This window comes from Rhipicephalus sanguineus, chromosome 3, assembly GCF_013339695.2.
Source record: "Rhipicephalus sanguineus isolate Rsan-2018 chromosome 3, BIME_Rsan_1.4, whole genome shotgun sequence".
NCBI classification, from domain to species: Eukaryota; Metazoa; Arthropoda; class Arachnida; order Ixodida; family Ixodidae; genus Rhipicephalus; species Rhipicephalus sanguineus.
Window position 1 is genome coordinate 154,182,295 of NC_051178.1, and position 14,548 is coordinate 154,196,842.

The window sequence follows — 14,548 nt, forward strand, 5'->3', positions numbered from 1 at the left end:
TAAGGAAGTATAATGAAAATTTTCTCATCAATATCAGTGTACTATAGCAAGTACATGCTTATAACAAAGGTACTTTGACAATGGACGTGTGCTCATGACATTGGGTTCCACTGTACCTTCATTACTTTCACAAATTTTAAGAAGCAGCAGATTGAAGCGGCACCACACCGCATAAAAAGTCAATTCTACCAACTAAGATTCAAAATGACTTTAACAGATACACAGCCTCCCTCCCTAGAGATATCTTTCTGCCATTCAAGCACAAAACTTTACAGGAGGAAGAATTACAGTGAACTACAACAAAACAAAATGGAGAGAGATCTTAGAGCAAGACATCAAGTCATAACGGTATTGTACATAGTCCAAGCTCTCTAAATATTTGCACAATAAGAAGTATCATGGCATGATGAGACTACCTTTTAAGAATAAGTTACCAGATGCAAGTGTGTGTTCTTCTTCATAAACTACATGCTATTTATGACCTGGAGAATTTCCCTAAAGCAGATTGGCTGAAGATTTTTAAGCTGCTTCTGGGTTCTTACCCAGATTTATTACGCTCCCAGTGCTTCATAACTCAAGCTGACAGCACCTCAGGTTTATACGTCACTTCGACTAATACCTGTGCCCCACAGGAGTGACATCACAGAATGGAATGAAAAGAGGAAACTGTCAATGCGAGAGTGCATACATACCATCTGGATTGCAGCAACATACTGCTTCTGCTCCACGTAAATGTGAGCAATGTTGAGCCACACATCGCAAAAGTCTGCAGTGGCCTCGCGCACTTGCGCAAAGATGTCACGTGACTCAGAGATGTAGCCCTTGTGGGCGAGCACAGCACCTGTCAAAGAACAAGTTTTCTTGAAACAAAAATCGGGCATTGAAAGACTGTGAAAGTCGAACGACAGCTTCCTGCTAGACCAGACGCGATATGCCACAGGGGGATACTTATTGGCATGGCCCTACAGCCGAGACTGCCTCCCATTACATGACTCCATAATACCATTCGAACAGCGCGCCTCGTGCACTGGTATCAGTGTCGACCCACAAGGTTACCACTTTGATTAAAGTGATGAAAAGTCATTGAACAAAGAATATTGCTGATACTGCACTAACAACTTTCCATCACTTCAAGCCACTGCCTTCCCCTGAACCATAGGCGTGCGCACGGGGGGTAGTGGTGGAGTGGCGGGGCGCCCCTCCTATTCATCTGAGGGGGGCACCAAGTCGACAAGCGAAGGCACGCCATGCCTTCGCTTGTCGGACGAATCTTGTCACTGTTTATTTGGAAGGGTTGTGGCCATGCAAGCTTTTTATTATAATGGAGGCAGAGGGTCGCTGATGTTGCATTCCAAGAACAGTTTACTTACCACCTTTAGCCCTGCAAAACTGTGGACCAAAAGCAGGCTGTTGTGAGCAACACATAATCTCTTTACTGCAAAGCTCGTTTCCTTTTGGACTCAACTGATCGAGGGGGAGTGGGGGCACTGTGGTGAGACTTTGCCCTCCCAACGGGGAACTCTGCACAGGCCTATGTCCTGAACATCTGTCTTGTTTTCACCTTTCATTACACTGTCTCCAGGATCACCCTGCACTAGTCCACTATACGGTCATGCCCCCACACAAAGTAAGGGGCCAAAAAAAGCCACAGGCAAGCCAAAGAAAGCAACTGTTCGTATATGTCAAAAGAAGTTTGCTATACTATTTGCCGGGACAAGAGAGGGGCAAGAACCCACCCACGCCATTGGCGGCCCAGATGTTGCGCGGGTCGAGCCGCAGCACCTGCTTGTACATGGCGAGCGCCCGGTCCTGGTGCCGGCGCTCCTTGTCTCGGTCACGAATGGGCTGATGCAGAGTCTGCAGCCACACATTTCCCAGCGCTACAAGGGAGTAGGCGTCCCCTTGCGCACCCTTGAGAATACGCTCAAACTTCTTCTGGCCAGGACCCCACTCCTGCTTGGCCAGATGGAGGTTGCCAATCAGGGACCATGAGTCAGGGTGCTCCTGCAGAGGACACCAGAAAGGCAGTTAATCAAAGGATAAGAAACCAGTGTACTGTTTAGTAAGTGTACCTGGAAAGAAAAAAAAAAGTCACAGGTTAAAGGGACACTAAAGAGACAAACGATTTTTCACATACTAGTAAATTACTCTTTCACAATTCCAAAATCCCCATGCTTGCCACGAGAAGGCACTTGATAAGCAAGAAAACACGCAAATAGAAAATGTGGACGGCGGCACCACCTTGAAATTCCTGCACCAAGCTTCGTGACATCACATATTTTGACGGCGTCTACTAGGACCTACATAGTTCGTAATTGGTAAAAATGAAGTACATTGCTCTCTGAGAGGAACATAGACTTATAAACATACAAAGTTTCAGAAAATTTCAGTAAGCCAATGATGCCAAAATATGAAAAATAATTTGAAATCCACGACGAACACTGAAATTTCAGCACAAAATTTAAAAATAAAACTTTGACCTTGGTGTTCCTCTCTATTAATAAACCTGTGACGGTGAAATTAATGGAATTACAGTGCTCAGAGTACGATTTATCAACTTGGACTGATTCACTGTTTCACTTGGGTGTCCCTTTTAAATGCCCTGAAACTGCCATTCAAAGTAGGGCAGAAATTCAAGGGATATAGTGGTTCCCCGTGACACCCCCTGTTCAAAGATTTTTCATCGGAAACTGCAAAGTGATTTATGATGGATAACATAGTGAAGGTCTCTGGACAAAAGTTAAATGCCTGGGAGTTGCTTAATGTGAACTTTAGTCTATACATAAGCACTTTTTCATATCAACTTAATCAAAATGTGGCTGTCACAGCAGGCCAGGAGTCAAACCCAGGGCCTGACAACCAATGAGCGAAGCTCCTTAAAAATGGGACACAAACGACTATGCGCCTGATCTCACTGCTAGCTTTCATGAAGCGGCAAGGTGGGGAGCAGGTGGGGAGAGCGTCTGCTGCACTCGGTGGCGGGAACGACTGAGCGAGTGAGTGTAGAGCGCGCAGCATTGGGAGAGGGAGACAGGTGGTAGAGGGGTCCGAGCAATGATGCGGCGGCACCGTTCACACAACGTTTCATTGTCTTTTTGCACTGGCGCCGGGTGGGGAGAGCATCTGCTACTACCTTCGACAAAGCGCCTGTAGTACGCTAGAATGATGCTTGTCATTTCCCAATCCATGATAAAGGTGGTGAAAGTGAAGACGATCATTATAACCAGTTGTGCACAGAGCTTATTTCTTTTAACCTTGAATTTCTGGTGCACTAGAACCAAACCGCTCAAGGCCTAAACATTTCCTCTTAAATCACCGGCCATTGCAACCTAAAGCGATGCTAAAGAGACGGGAGCTTCAACAGAGACGGCGGGGTGCGAGCCTAAGGAGCTTCATTCCTAAAAAAACAAAGCATAGGTAGCTATGGCAATGTAGAGTCGGTGACAAATTTTAAGTGTCTGGCGGCGGGACCGCAATATAGTAAAAAAAATCAAACAGTCTGAACAACTTAATGAAGTTTATTTGAATGAGAGCTGCCTAAAAAAATCTCCAATAACGCCCTGCTTCATGATACACCTAGGGACCAGCAGATTTGGTTTATCTGGGCTACAGTAACGTTGTCAGCGTGTTGACGATCACTGCTGCCGACCGTTGTGGGCGGCACAGGAGGTGGCCCCATGGCACCAAGCACACAAAATTTGAATCCAGAAACAAAAAGGTGCGCACAACGTCTCGGTTGGTTGATTTGTGAGATTTAACAGTGCGATAGTGGAGGGCAGGAGTTCTTCAACATGCACTGACACCGAAACAGTGAGGCAGTGCAACTTACAATGCCAGGCATTCAGGAATACAACACACATGAAGCCACCAGCCCTATCAGCGGCACATCCAATTGTAACTAGGCTTGTGTGAATATTCGAGCACTTCGAATATTCGGACGAATATTACAGTATTGAAATTTCCTTCGATTCGAATTTAAATTATCGGAAATTTCGAAGTATTCGAAATGTACGAACAGGTGTACATTAGTCCGCATGTAACCCTCTGTAAAGGTGGTTTCACTGCAGTGAAGAGGCGCTATATCGTGAATACACCTTTCCAGGGAAAATCAGCCCTGCCGCGAAGCCCCACTTTAAGATTAAATGAACATTTACCCTCGCATCGAGTCATCATTTCTTAAGTTTAAAAGCTCGTTATACTGGTTTATATGCTCTAAGTATAGTAAATTTTAAAACATAACATATTTTACAGTTGCTTCCACTTCCTTTGAACCAAAAAGAATGACATTCGCACACGCCTTGTTTCAATTAAAAAGAAATATTGCGCAGATTAGTTGGGTCATGACAAATGTGCTCACTTTTCTTTCCAATACATGACATAACTATTCGAATTCGATTCGAAATTATTCGACCAAATCACTATTTGCTTCGAATTCACTTCAAACCTAAAATTTACTATTTGACAAGCCTGATTGTAACATCTGGAATATCTCATTTCTCACCTGATTCACTTGAAGAGCTTCCTTGAACCAATCAGAAGCTTCATAAATTTGTCCTCGGTCTCTAGCCATGCAGCCAAGGCGAAGATAACCTGAGTAGAAAACAGTTCACAAAATGTCTCGCAACTAGTACATCGATACTGTCACACGAGCATATCATTGCCTGTAAGAAAAGCGATAGGTATTTCATACAAACTCAAAACCTGCACAAAAATGCATGCTCTACAGTAAACACAACTAAAAAGGTGGTGAAGGAATTAACAGTCACTTTTTTACAGCAAACAGTACAGTGAAACCTCGTTAATACGTACCTGCTGGGAACGCGGCATAACTACACACTAAACGGTAGTATGTTATTAACCACCAACTACAAATTTGCATCTCCTGATGTGCGCCATCACTGCCAACAAAAGAAGTATACAGTGCCACAGCAATTATTGCCTAAAGTACCCACCACAAAGCCTCTTCTTTCTTTATGCCAAAGTGCAGACAAGATTCTGGCACTCTCACATGACCATCCGACAGTGCGCAGTGGCGACGCCAAGGAGCATTTTGAAACTATTACAGGGTCCGGGATGCGCAGCGACTGACATAGGGATAGGACGGACAATATCGGCTTTGCGCGATACATGTATACTAGGCTTGTGCGAATAGTAAATTTTCGAAGCGAATAGTGCTTTGGTCGAATAATTCTGAATCGAATTTGAATAATACATATGACATATAATAAACAAAAATGAGCACATTTGTCATGACCCAACTAACCTGCAGAATATTTTTTTTAATTGAAACAAGTATGCGAAAGTCAAATCCTGCCACTATTTAAAGTTGCTTCCACTTCCCTTTGAACCAAAAAGAATGTAATTCTTTTTGGTTCAAAGGGAAGTGGAAGCAACTTTAATAATTCTTTTTGGTTCAAAGGGAAGTGGAAGCAACTTTAAATAGTGGCAGGATTTGACTTTCGGTAGAATGCAAGTGATAACCTGTAAAATATGTTACATTTTAAAATTTACTACACTTAGAGCATGTAAGCTGGTATAACAAGCTTTTAAACTTAAAAAATGATGAATCAATGTGAGGGTAGTATGTTCATTTAACTTTGAAGTGGGCTTCGCGGTAGTGCAGATTTCCCCTGGAAAGGTGTCTTCAGGGTACAGCACCCCTCCACGGCAGTGAAACCACCTTTACAGGGGGTTACGTGTGGTTTATATATATGTGTATTCGATCATTTCGAGAAATTTAGAATAATTTGAATTTGTTTCGAAGCAAATTCGAATACTGTAATATTCCCTTGAATATTGGAACTGTTGGAATATTCGCACAGCCATATAGGCATCTGTACCGCGATCTGCTACTAAGCGAAAACTGACACAGTTTCATTGAAATGCAGCACTGCAAGCGTGGAGCCGATCGTCACCTAGCTAGTTGTGTGCAGCGCATCGCCTACTAAGCTCACGCCGTCACTCTCGGGCCGCTTGCTGTACCGTACGCGCACATTTTCCATAGGAGTGTTCTTCGGCTTCGTACCCACTCTTCTCCAGACTGTGCACAGATGCGGCAAGTAGCTTGTTGGGTTAACGCAGCGATTACTAGCTTCCTGCAAGCGATGTGCACTTCGTGATGCGCACTTTTGCTCAAGCGGTCCTAGTAGCGGACGGAGGTGCATTTGGGTTGCCACCTAATATAAGCATGCAGTATGGTTACAACAGCGCTAAGCGTGCTGTACCGTACACATGCATTTAGCGTGATAGCGTGGACGCTGCGAGGTTTCTCGGCGCCCGTGACCTGCAATGATCAACTCCACAACAGTGAGCCGCTTTCATTTCTACAAAGCTGTGCGCGCTTGAACACGGTCCCACACAACAAGGCAGCAGCGATTGGCAGCCCAGCGCGTTCAGATTGTTACCTATTAAAAGCGTGCAGTAGGCAGCGCTACGCCAGGCACGCACCCAGGAAGATAGCTGAAGATACTTATTGTGATAAGGTTGTCGATGATAAGCCATACGGCGCGTTCGTCGGTGGTCACCTCCTCGACTTCATTCTTTCCCGATGCTTATACGCAAAGCCATCGCCACAATTGCATGGAAGTCGGAATCATTGATCAACCGATCTCCGCACCTCTCAAAAGCACGGAAAACCTTTTGCGGCGCATTGCGGCAAGTTTAGCGACGCAGTAAACTTTTATGGCACACAATGTTATCACGGTACACAGGGTATGTACTGACTGGCAGGCATAGGACGAAGCACTACAGCTTAAGCGGTCAGCAAATGCATTAGGCTCTATGAGACTCGGTTGGGGATTCGTCAAAACTACGTTTTAACCGTTCGTACGTTTAAAGCAGGTACGTATTAACGAGGTTCGACTGTAGACAAGCAGGGGTTGACTGAGCATGGCAAGTCTACTATGACCTTAGAATATTACTGACTACAGCTCTGCAATTAAGAACATGACCATACTTTTATTGTGAAATCTCAGTGAAAGCTTCTGCAAGCAACATCAGTACCCCCCCTAGTAGCAAAGATTAACTTCAAACACCTTCAAAAGTGGCTGGGTTATGTTAACAGATGCATTAATTTGCAGGAATTGACCACTTGGTACAAGACCAATCTGCACTGCCCTGCTTTGGATAATCTATATGAAAAAAAAATAAACAAGGTTTGCAAAAGGCCCCTCCACTCACAGTCAACATAGTTGGGATGCTCCCGAAGAATGTTCTTGTATGCCTGCTCAGCCCTGTCAAAGAGACTGAGGGCTTCGTACAGCCGAGCGAGGTTGTAGGTGGTGGTCACCGAGATCGAGCTGTAATAGTGCTCGTCGTTGTTGGCCTCCGTGCGACTGCGCTCCAGGGAGGCCTCATAAAAGCGTCGGGCTTCCTGCAGGTTGCCCATTCGAAAGTGCAGCGCGCCCACATTGTTCAGGATCTCCGGAGGCACATCGGCCTTCACCTGAATTTCAAAACAAAGTGACTCAACAGGGCAGCGATAGAATTCAAGTGTGCAGCGGAACACGCCTGAGCGTGGCAGCACATGACATACAACAGCGTGGCACCATCAGCATCTGCACATACTCAGATAAAAGTAACTTACACCATGTGCTGCGACTACAATTACTAGTACATCATCACTGTGGCCCGTCATTGTTGCCATAACACAATTTTAGGGGTGTGCGAATATTCGAAATTTCGAATATTTTTCGAATAGTGTTTGCTATTCGATTCGATTCGCACTGAAATTTTACTATTCGAACTTCCCAAAAACAAATGCAGTCGACGTCCGGTTGGAAATGGTCCCTAGATTTTCAATATGCTTCACCTCATCACACCCCCGTATTGCGGCAAAGCTGCCTTTCAAGCTCCGTTACGGTCGAACTTAGGCAAGAGACAGTCGTCTGATTTAAAGTGGTCCCTAGATTTTCAATATGCTTCACCTCCTCACACCCCCGTATTGCGGCAAAGCTGCCTTTCAAGGTCCGTTACGGTGCTTATTATGGCATCTGAATGCAGCAGCCTTACGTAATGAACATTTGTCCAAGAAGCAGTGACAACAGGTTTGGGACAAGAAATGTAAAATAAAACAAAGCAGCTGACCTTATCCTGAAGAAGGCGGGTGGCTGTTCCGTATGCCGACAACGCCCCTTGGACGTCGCTCTGCTCCAAGATCTGAGCCAGTTCTATCCAGGCCTCCACATCCTCTGGAAATTGGTCTGTAACCTGAATTTCACAGGGTGCAACACACACAAAAGCACTGCTTACAATAGGATTTCCCAAACATGCTGGCTTCTGAAAAAAACTAACAAAATACTGCCTTTCAATAAGTCGAGAGCACAGTGCTAATTGGGCAAGTAGGTCATCCTTCGTGTTTCACTGCGCTACGTTAAAGATAGTAACGTGATCCACTAAATCAGCTTAGATTTGTAAATCATTCTTTCAGAAGTTGATTGTCATGGATGTTGCAATTATAAGTTCATGATTAGAAAAAAAAAATAAAGGTCAAAGTTCAAAATTATGAATTTAGTGCCCGAACTTCAACACTAGTATACGTCAGTGTGACTTCACAGATTTCTAAGCTTTCTGTGTTTTTTTCGTGAATTTGGCCATGCTAAATAAAGTTCCTGAAAGCTGCTATGTTAAGTCTCTTGTTGTCTTACAACGCAATGTAATACACTTTTACTAATAAAGAACAATTAAGGTTTATGGCAAAAGGACTGCTACTCTGAGTTGATTTGTTTTCTTCCTTTTTACTCTGTCCAGTGCCTGTGAGCAGGCACATGCTGTGCATATTCACCAATTCACTAGCACAAGGGTTCTAGAAAGGGGATGCTCCTGCAGTGGTGAGATAATCAAGTACAGACCTGGATACCGATGAAACAAAAAAAAAAAAAGACTTGCACAGCTTCCATGAGGCCAGCTTTGGTTTAACTGTCCCATAGAACACAGAGTCCAAGTGCTACAAGAGTTATGATCATGCTAGCTTTGTTATAATGGCAGAAATACACACATTTATGCCTGTGCACTCGAATACAGGAGCCCTTTCTGTAAATGAGCTAAACGAACTGAACCCAGCCACATCTAAGAGGCTATTACACCAACACTTAGTGAAACTAAAGAGGTACATTCCTACAACATTCTTTATAGAACATTGCACTATGTACCTACCATGTGAGGCCTGTAGCTACAAAACACGAAGTGACGCATATGCCCAGTGTCTTTCTTCGCAAGACATCAGGTTCCTGAGAAACTGCTCAATCTAATAACTTGAAAGTACACTTAAGATTATGTTGACGGCAGCTGCACAAATCAGAACTGCCAGACTTCACAACACTGCAAACAGACCAAAAACAGTAAAAGGACCTTGCCTTTTTGAGGTGTGTCTTTGCCTGGTCTCGCTTAGACTGGCTTGACGAGTTGGCGTACAATGATCCAAGGATCTTCATAGTCTCATAGTTGCCTGGCTGCGCCTTGAGCACTTTTTCAAAGCACTGTGCTGCATTGTCCACGTCACCACGGAAGATGTACATCTGGCCAAGGCCAAAGTGCGGCAGCACGAAGGACGGTGGTGCAAACTGGGTAGCCTGTTAGAAGAGCCATCGCACAGCCAAATATCACTGATGCCATAAATACGTCATAAGCAGCAATAGAATATGCAATGTCACACCGGTACTGATATTAGAATCTGTACAGATATTTAACAACAGCGTTACCATAAGAAGGTATAACGGTACGTGGTACGCCCCACCCCACATTCAAAATGCACCTTCACTCAAACATGCAACTGCAGTGGTCAATGCTAACAGGTAATGTTCCTCAACGATTCCTGCAATAACTATAAGCTTGACAGACATAACTATTCAATCAGGTGCATGCCAAGATTACCTGGATACAAAAGTTAGCTCAGAAATTGCCTGAGGACGATGCTGCGGCAGAGCAAATGCTATGGCCAAGTAAAGGCACTGTCATCCCCATTTTGGAGCTCCAAAACTTTTAGAAGGTTAACAAAAGCAATAAGATGCTGGTAATGACTAACTCCCAAGCAACAATAAGAGTCAGCACTCAAGAAAAGTAGTTAAGCAGGAATACAATTAGGATAGCAGCACAAAACATGTAACAATGTTAATGAATAGGACACAATAACGTAAAAAAGCAGTGATTGGGTGTACATCCTGATAACGAGTGGAGGTGGTGTTTTTAACAGATGTCCTGATGTTTACAGTTCCAAAGCTAGTACCTAATACAGTAAGTGGCAGTACCTGGTAGTAATATTGGAAGGCCTGGTCATAGTCCTCTTGGACATGAAAGGAGCGGGCCAGCTGGTAACAGCTCTCGGCACGCATGGCCTCGTTTTCGGTGTTGTGGAAGGCGTGCAGTGCCAGGTGCTGCACCTTCCCATAGTCCTTCTTGAAGAAGAAGTGGTTGGCAAGTTGGTTCAGCACGACAGGGCAGGATGGGTCCACGGCATAAGCGCGCGACAGCATCTGTACGCCCGCGCGGGTTGCCTCGGTACCCTTCTGATTGAGCTGCAGCACAGCCAGCCCTGACAGCGCACCAACGCACTGTGGGTCCAGGACCAGCGCTCGTTCAAAGGCTGCACGAGCCTTCTCCTGCTTGCCCAGACGATAGAGGCAGTGGCCCATGCCTAGCCGTACCTACAGTAATGCATAACACATTGTACATTCAGTGAGTGGTCAAAATGTCACATTACGAAGGTCATGTTTTGACCATATTTTGCCTTGGAAACTATGCTGACTTTCAATAGGCAAGGGATACTCTTCACAATTATAATTTCTGGGGGATATTTACTATAAGGCGCGCAACAAGGGTCTGCTGCAAACTGCAACAATTGAAGAGGAGGAGTTTTTGTTTTGCTTTAGAGCAATAAATCATCTTCAGTTTCTTCCTTTGTAGCTTGCATCTAGGGGCGGATACAGAATTTTTCTGAAAGGGGGGGGGGGGGTCTGCCTGTGAGAAGTGTGACACCTAGAACTGAGTATGGGGCTCAAACTTGAACAAGCATTCCCTTGAAGCCATGGTGGCCTGCAGTTTCCTATGCTTTCTCAATGAATAGATACACCTTATTGTTTCATAACCTTTACCATTCATTACAAGGTGATGTGCGAAAAAGAGGAGAGTCAATGTTGCCTTGTGCCCTTCATAATTTATCACTGCAATAACAGAAATTTTGATGTTGCTGTATCAAAATCTTTTATCCCAAGTTAGAGATCGTGCGTAGAACGGCACAGTGCAGGGCTGCAATTCATAATGAGAGCGGAGGTATAATTGACTAGGTCATAAGTAACCATTAAGCAAAAGAGCTATGATTAATACCACGCAAGAGAATGACAGCTGTAATAAAAGCATATGAAATTACTATTAACTGTCATCATCCTAAATACCAAAAGGATGAAAAATCGTTGAACAGGGTATGTCACGGGAGCCGACATTACAACAAGAGGGCTTGTCATGGTCACGATTTTTCATCACTTCTAGCCTTCATTTTCCTTTAAACTTCTGTCTCATTTGAAACAACAGAAAAAAAAAGCTTAAGCATTAGCAACGATGGCTTGTTAATTCAGAAGCAGCCCTATTCAAGATCATAATTCAATGTATGCACGTCAAGAACACTGAACGTATCACTCTGATACTGACATACTTCCCATTTTGCCCTCATAATCTTTCGGGCAAGCCTTGGCATCTCGTATTAGGGCTACACTGTAGCACTAATATACACCCGATTAAATGTTGAATAACCTTTATTCTCCAGCTTAGCTTATTCATGCCTCAAGTAGCATGCACCTTTGAGCTCAAGCACAGGCAGTGCTCCTTATGAAAACAGCAGAGTGCCGTGTGCAGTACTGCAACAGATACATCTCTTTGCACCTACCTCGGCAGGACAGTTTGGGTTGGTGCGAAGAGCTTTCTTATAGAAGGCCAGGGCACCTCTGTAGTCCTTCTTGTTGAACGCAATGCAGGCTTTGCCCAATAGTGAAGGAATGTTGTTGGGAGACTAGTGGGAAAAGAATGTATCGTGAGATAGCATGTTTAACGCTTATGAAATTGGAGAGCAGCACAAAGTGAAAAGCTGTGACACAAGGCTCATTACCTGGTTAAGCACAAAGTTGAATTGAGCATCGGCCTGGTCCATTTTGTCCCCTTCCAGGAGACAGAAGTAGGCTCTTCCAAGAAGATGGTTCTAGATAGGAAGGTACACAAGGCAAATACAACTTAATATTCACAAGCTCATAAATAGTAAAACATGACTTCTGAGTGTGGTGTGAAACACACAGCATTAGGAATGCTTGCACAGTATTTCATCAGGGGTGCATATGATTCTTTACTATAAGCAGCAAATTAACATTCCATTTCCAAGAACATACAAGGACTATATTCAATGAAACACCTCCGAAACAGCAAGAAGGGAAAACTATTTTGGTACAGTATTAGTACAGCTCACACAATGATGACTACTGCAAAATACTGTTTAGAAAAAAAGAAAGCCCATTTCATTGCAGCATTAATTTAAATTACACAACAAGCATTACTGCACAATACTATTTTAGTAGGGAAAAAAAAGCAACATCTGTAACCACTACAGATACAAAAGTGACTGCAGGTGTTCGTATGGAATCCCAAATTCCTCCAACAACTTGCATCATGGTAGTACTGCAGTCTTAAATGGTACCTTTAGAATAACTGAACTGGAGTGAATGACAATCATTCACGACAGGAGTCAGCAGCAAAATGCCTTAGCTTTACATACCTGTGTGTACATGATGATCTTGTCAGCAGTGGTGTAGAGCAGGGTGGCCTTGGTGAAGAGTTCATGCTTGCGGTCCTTGTTTTTCTCCTTACTGGCCTTTTGCACGTAGTAAGCAGCCAGTGTGTCCAGGCACGTCATCTGGTCCTGCTCAAAGTCCCGGTAATCGAGCCGTGCCTCGGTGCGGCCGGCTTCCAATAGCCGAACAAAGTCATCCACTTTGCCCTGCCTGTAGTACTCCAGCTGTGGGGCAATGTAAGACAGTTGAATGTCAATGAACCACAAAGAGATACCTGCACCAGATTACGCAGTGTGAATATGTCGTGCATGGATCTAACGCACACTCACTCGTGCATACAAACGATTCATCATTGTAGGTAGTGCAACACTTTATGAAGGATGAATATAGAAAGGACAAACCACAAGTGCTTGTGGATTGTACTTTCTGTGTCTGTCCTTTGTAAAGTGTTGCGCTACCTACAATGTCAGTACCAACAAGTCAGATCAAATTGCCTGTCAATGAACAAACGAAAGTGGCACGACAGATGGGTGACGGGAAGTTAAAGTATACGGCGTTGCGGTTACACAACAGCCCATGGTCTTTCTTTGAAATGACAGTGCGCAAAATGACGGCAAACCGGGGATTTGTTCTACGTATGCTAGCCGGTTGTGCAACTACTGACAAGACCTCCATTGCTGCACGCATGAGGCAAGTGACGAAAACAACCCAATGATCCTCGGTGTGTACCAATCGAGAGAGAGAGTGTGTATATTGGTAACGCTGCTTTGCCTTCACAGCTTCCGGAACACTTTTTTTTCTTTATTACTTTATGTCCGTGTGCGCGCTTCCCCACAGCCATCATCTTCACAGACTGATTGACGAGGACGAAAACGAGCACTAAGGCAACGTGATTTCCTTTCGTTTTTTCCGAAATTGTACACAACGCGAAGCGACAATCAAAACGCTCGCCAAGCACGCATCTTTCGCGTGGCACGCTAGCGCGAGCCTTGGAACACGAGAAAGCGCCGATCGCTGGCACTTACCGCAAGGTTGACCCATAGATGCAGTTGGGCCTGCTCCTGTCGAAGAATGCCGAGGACTTCCTCTCCTTCTGGTAGTTGATCGACATCGAGCTCGATCACCTGCAACACGCAAGTTTAGCGGTCAAAATCGACGCGGAAAAGAGCAGCGACAGGTTAGTGCGAGCGTTCGCTAAAGCCACCGGAACCGCAAAGAAAGCCATGCATGGAAAAAAGCTTACCTCGTCGGTGTCGCGCAGTGGGATCTCTATGGAGCCCGGCATCTTGAGGGAGTTTCAACAGATCGAAACAGATAGGTTTTAAGCATTAAATGGGGGCATGTGACACTCAGCCCACTGTACGCCGACCTTCCATCTTGCTTCTGCGTTGTTTTGCTTGATTTGCTAGGAGATGGTGATAGCACTAGCACTACCGAGACGCATAGAAGTGTTTAGTTTCGGTTCCGGATTGCCGGGCAATTTGAATTGGTAGAATTGGTTTATTCAACAATCGTTTTATAAAACAATACTACCAACGTGTATCTGTGGTTCTACACGCAGATATATGAAAGTCGCATGTGATATGTAACAGTGACAGCATATACATATAGAAATATGTTCTATAAAATGAACAAAAGGACTATGAGTGTAACGCGACCGCAGTGATCCCAGTTTTCTATATTCCACTGGCGTAGTCAGGAGGTGGGGTGTTTCAACCCCCCTCGTTTCCCCGAAAAAGATTTCTGACTACCCCACTGCATGCTACACTCACTTGTATTTG

The 14,548-nt window shown here is 44.4% G+C and overlaps 1 protein-coding gene across 1 annotated transcript; it reads right to left on the reverse strand.

The window, feature by feature from the left end:
* Positions 1–702: 702 nt before the first annotated feature.
* On the reverse strand, positions 703–14,158 carry LOC119385996 (RNA polymerase-associated protein CTR9 homolog; the record flags this gene model as incomplete). Its single annotated transcript, XM_037653350.2, is given in 12 exon segments — positions 703–841; positions 1,737–2,004; positions 4,502–4,590; positions 7,180–7,444; positions 8,086–8,208; positions 9,354–9,569; positions 10,245–10,640; positions 11,876–11,998; positions 12,095–12,184; positions 12,752–12,991; positions 13,793–13,891; positions 14,011–14,158. Coding segments are annotated over 12 exon segments (2,090 nt in total), but the record flags the coding sequence as incomplete, so codon positions are not given.
* Positions 14,159–14,548: the final 390 nt, after the last annotated feature.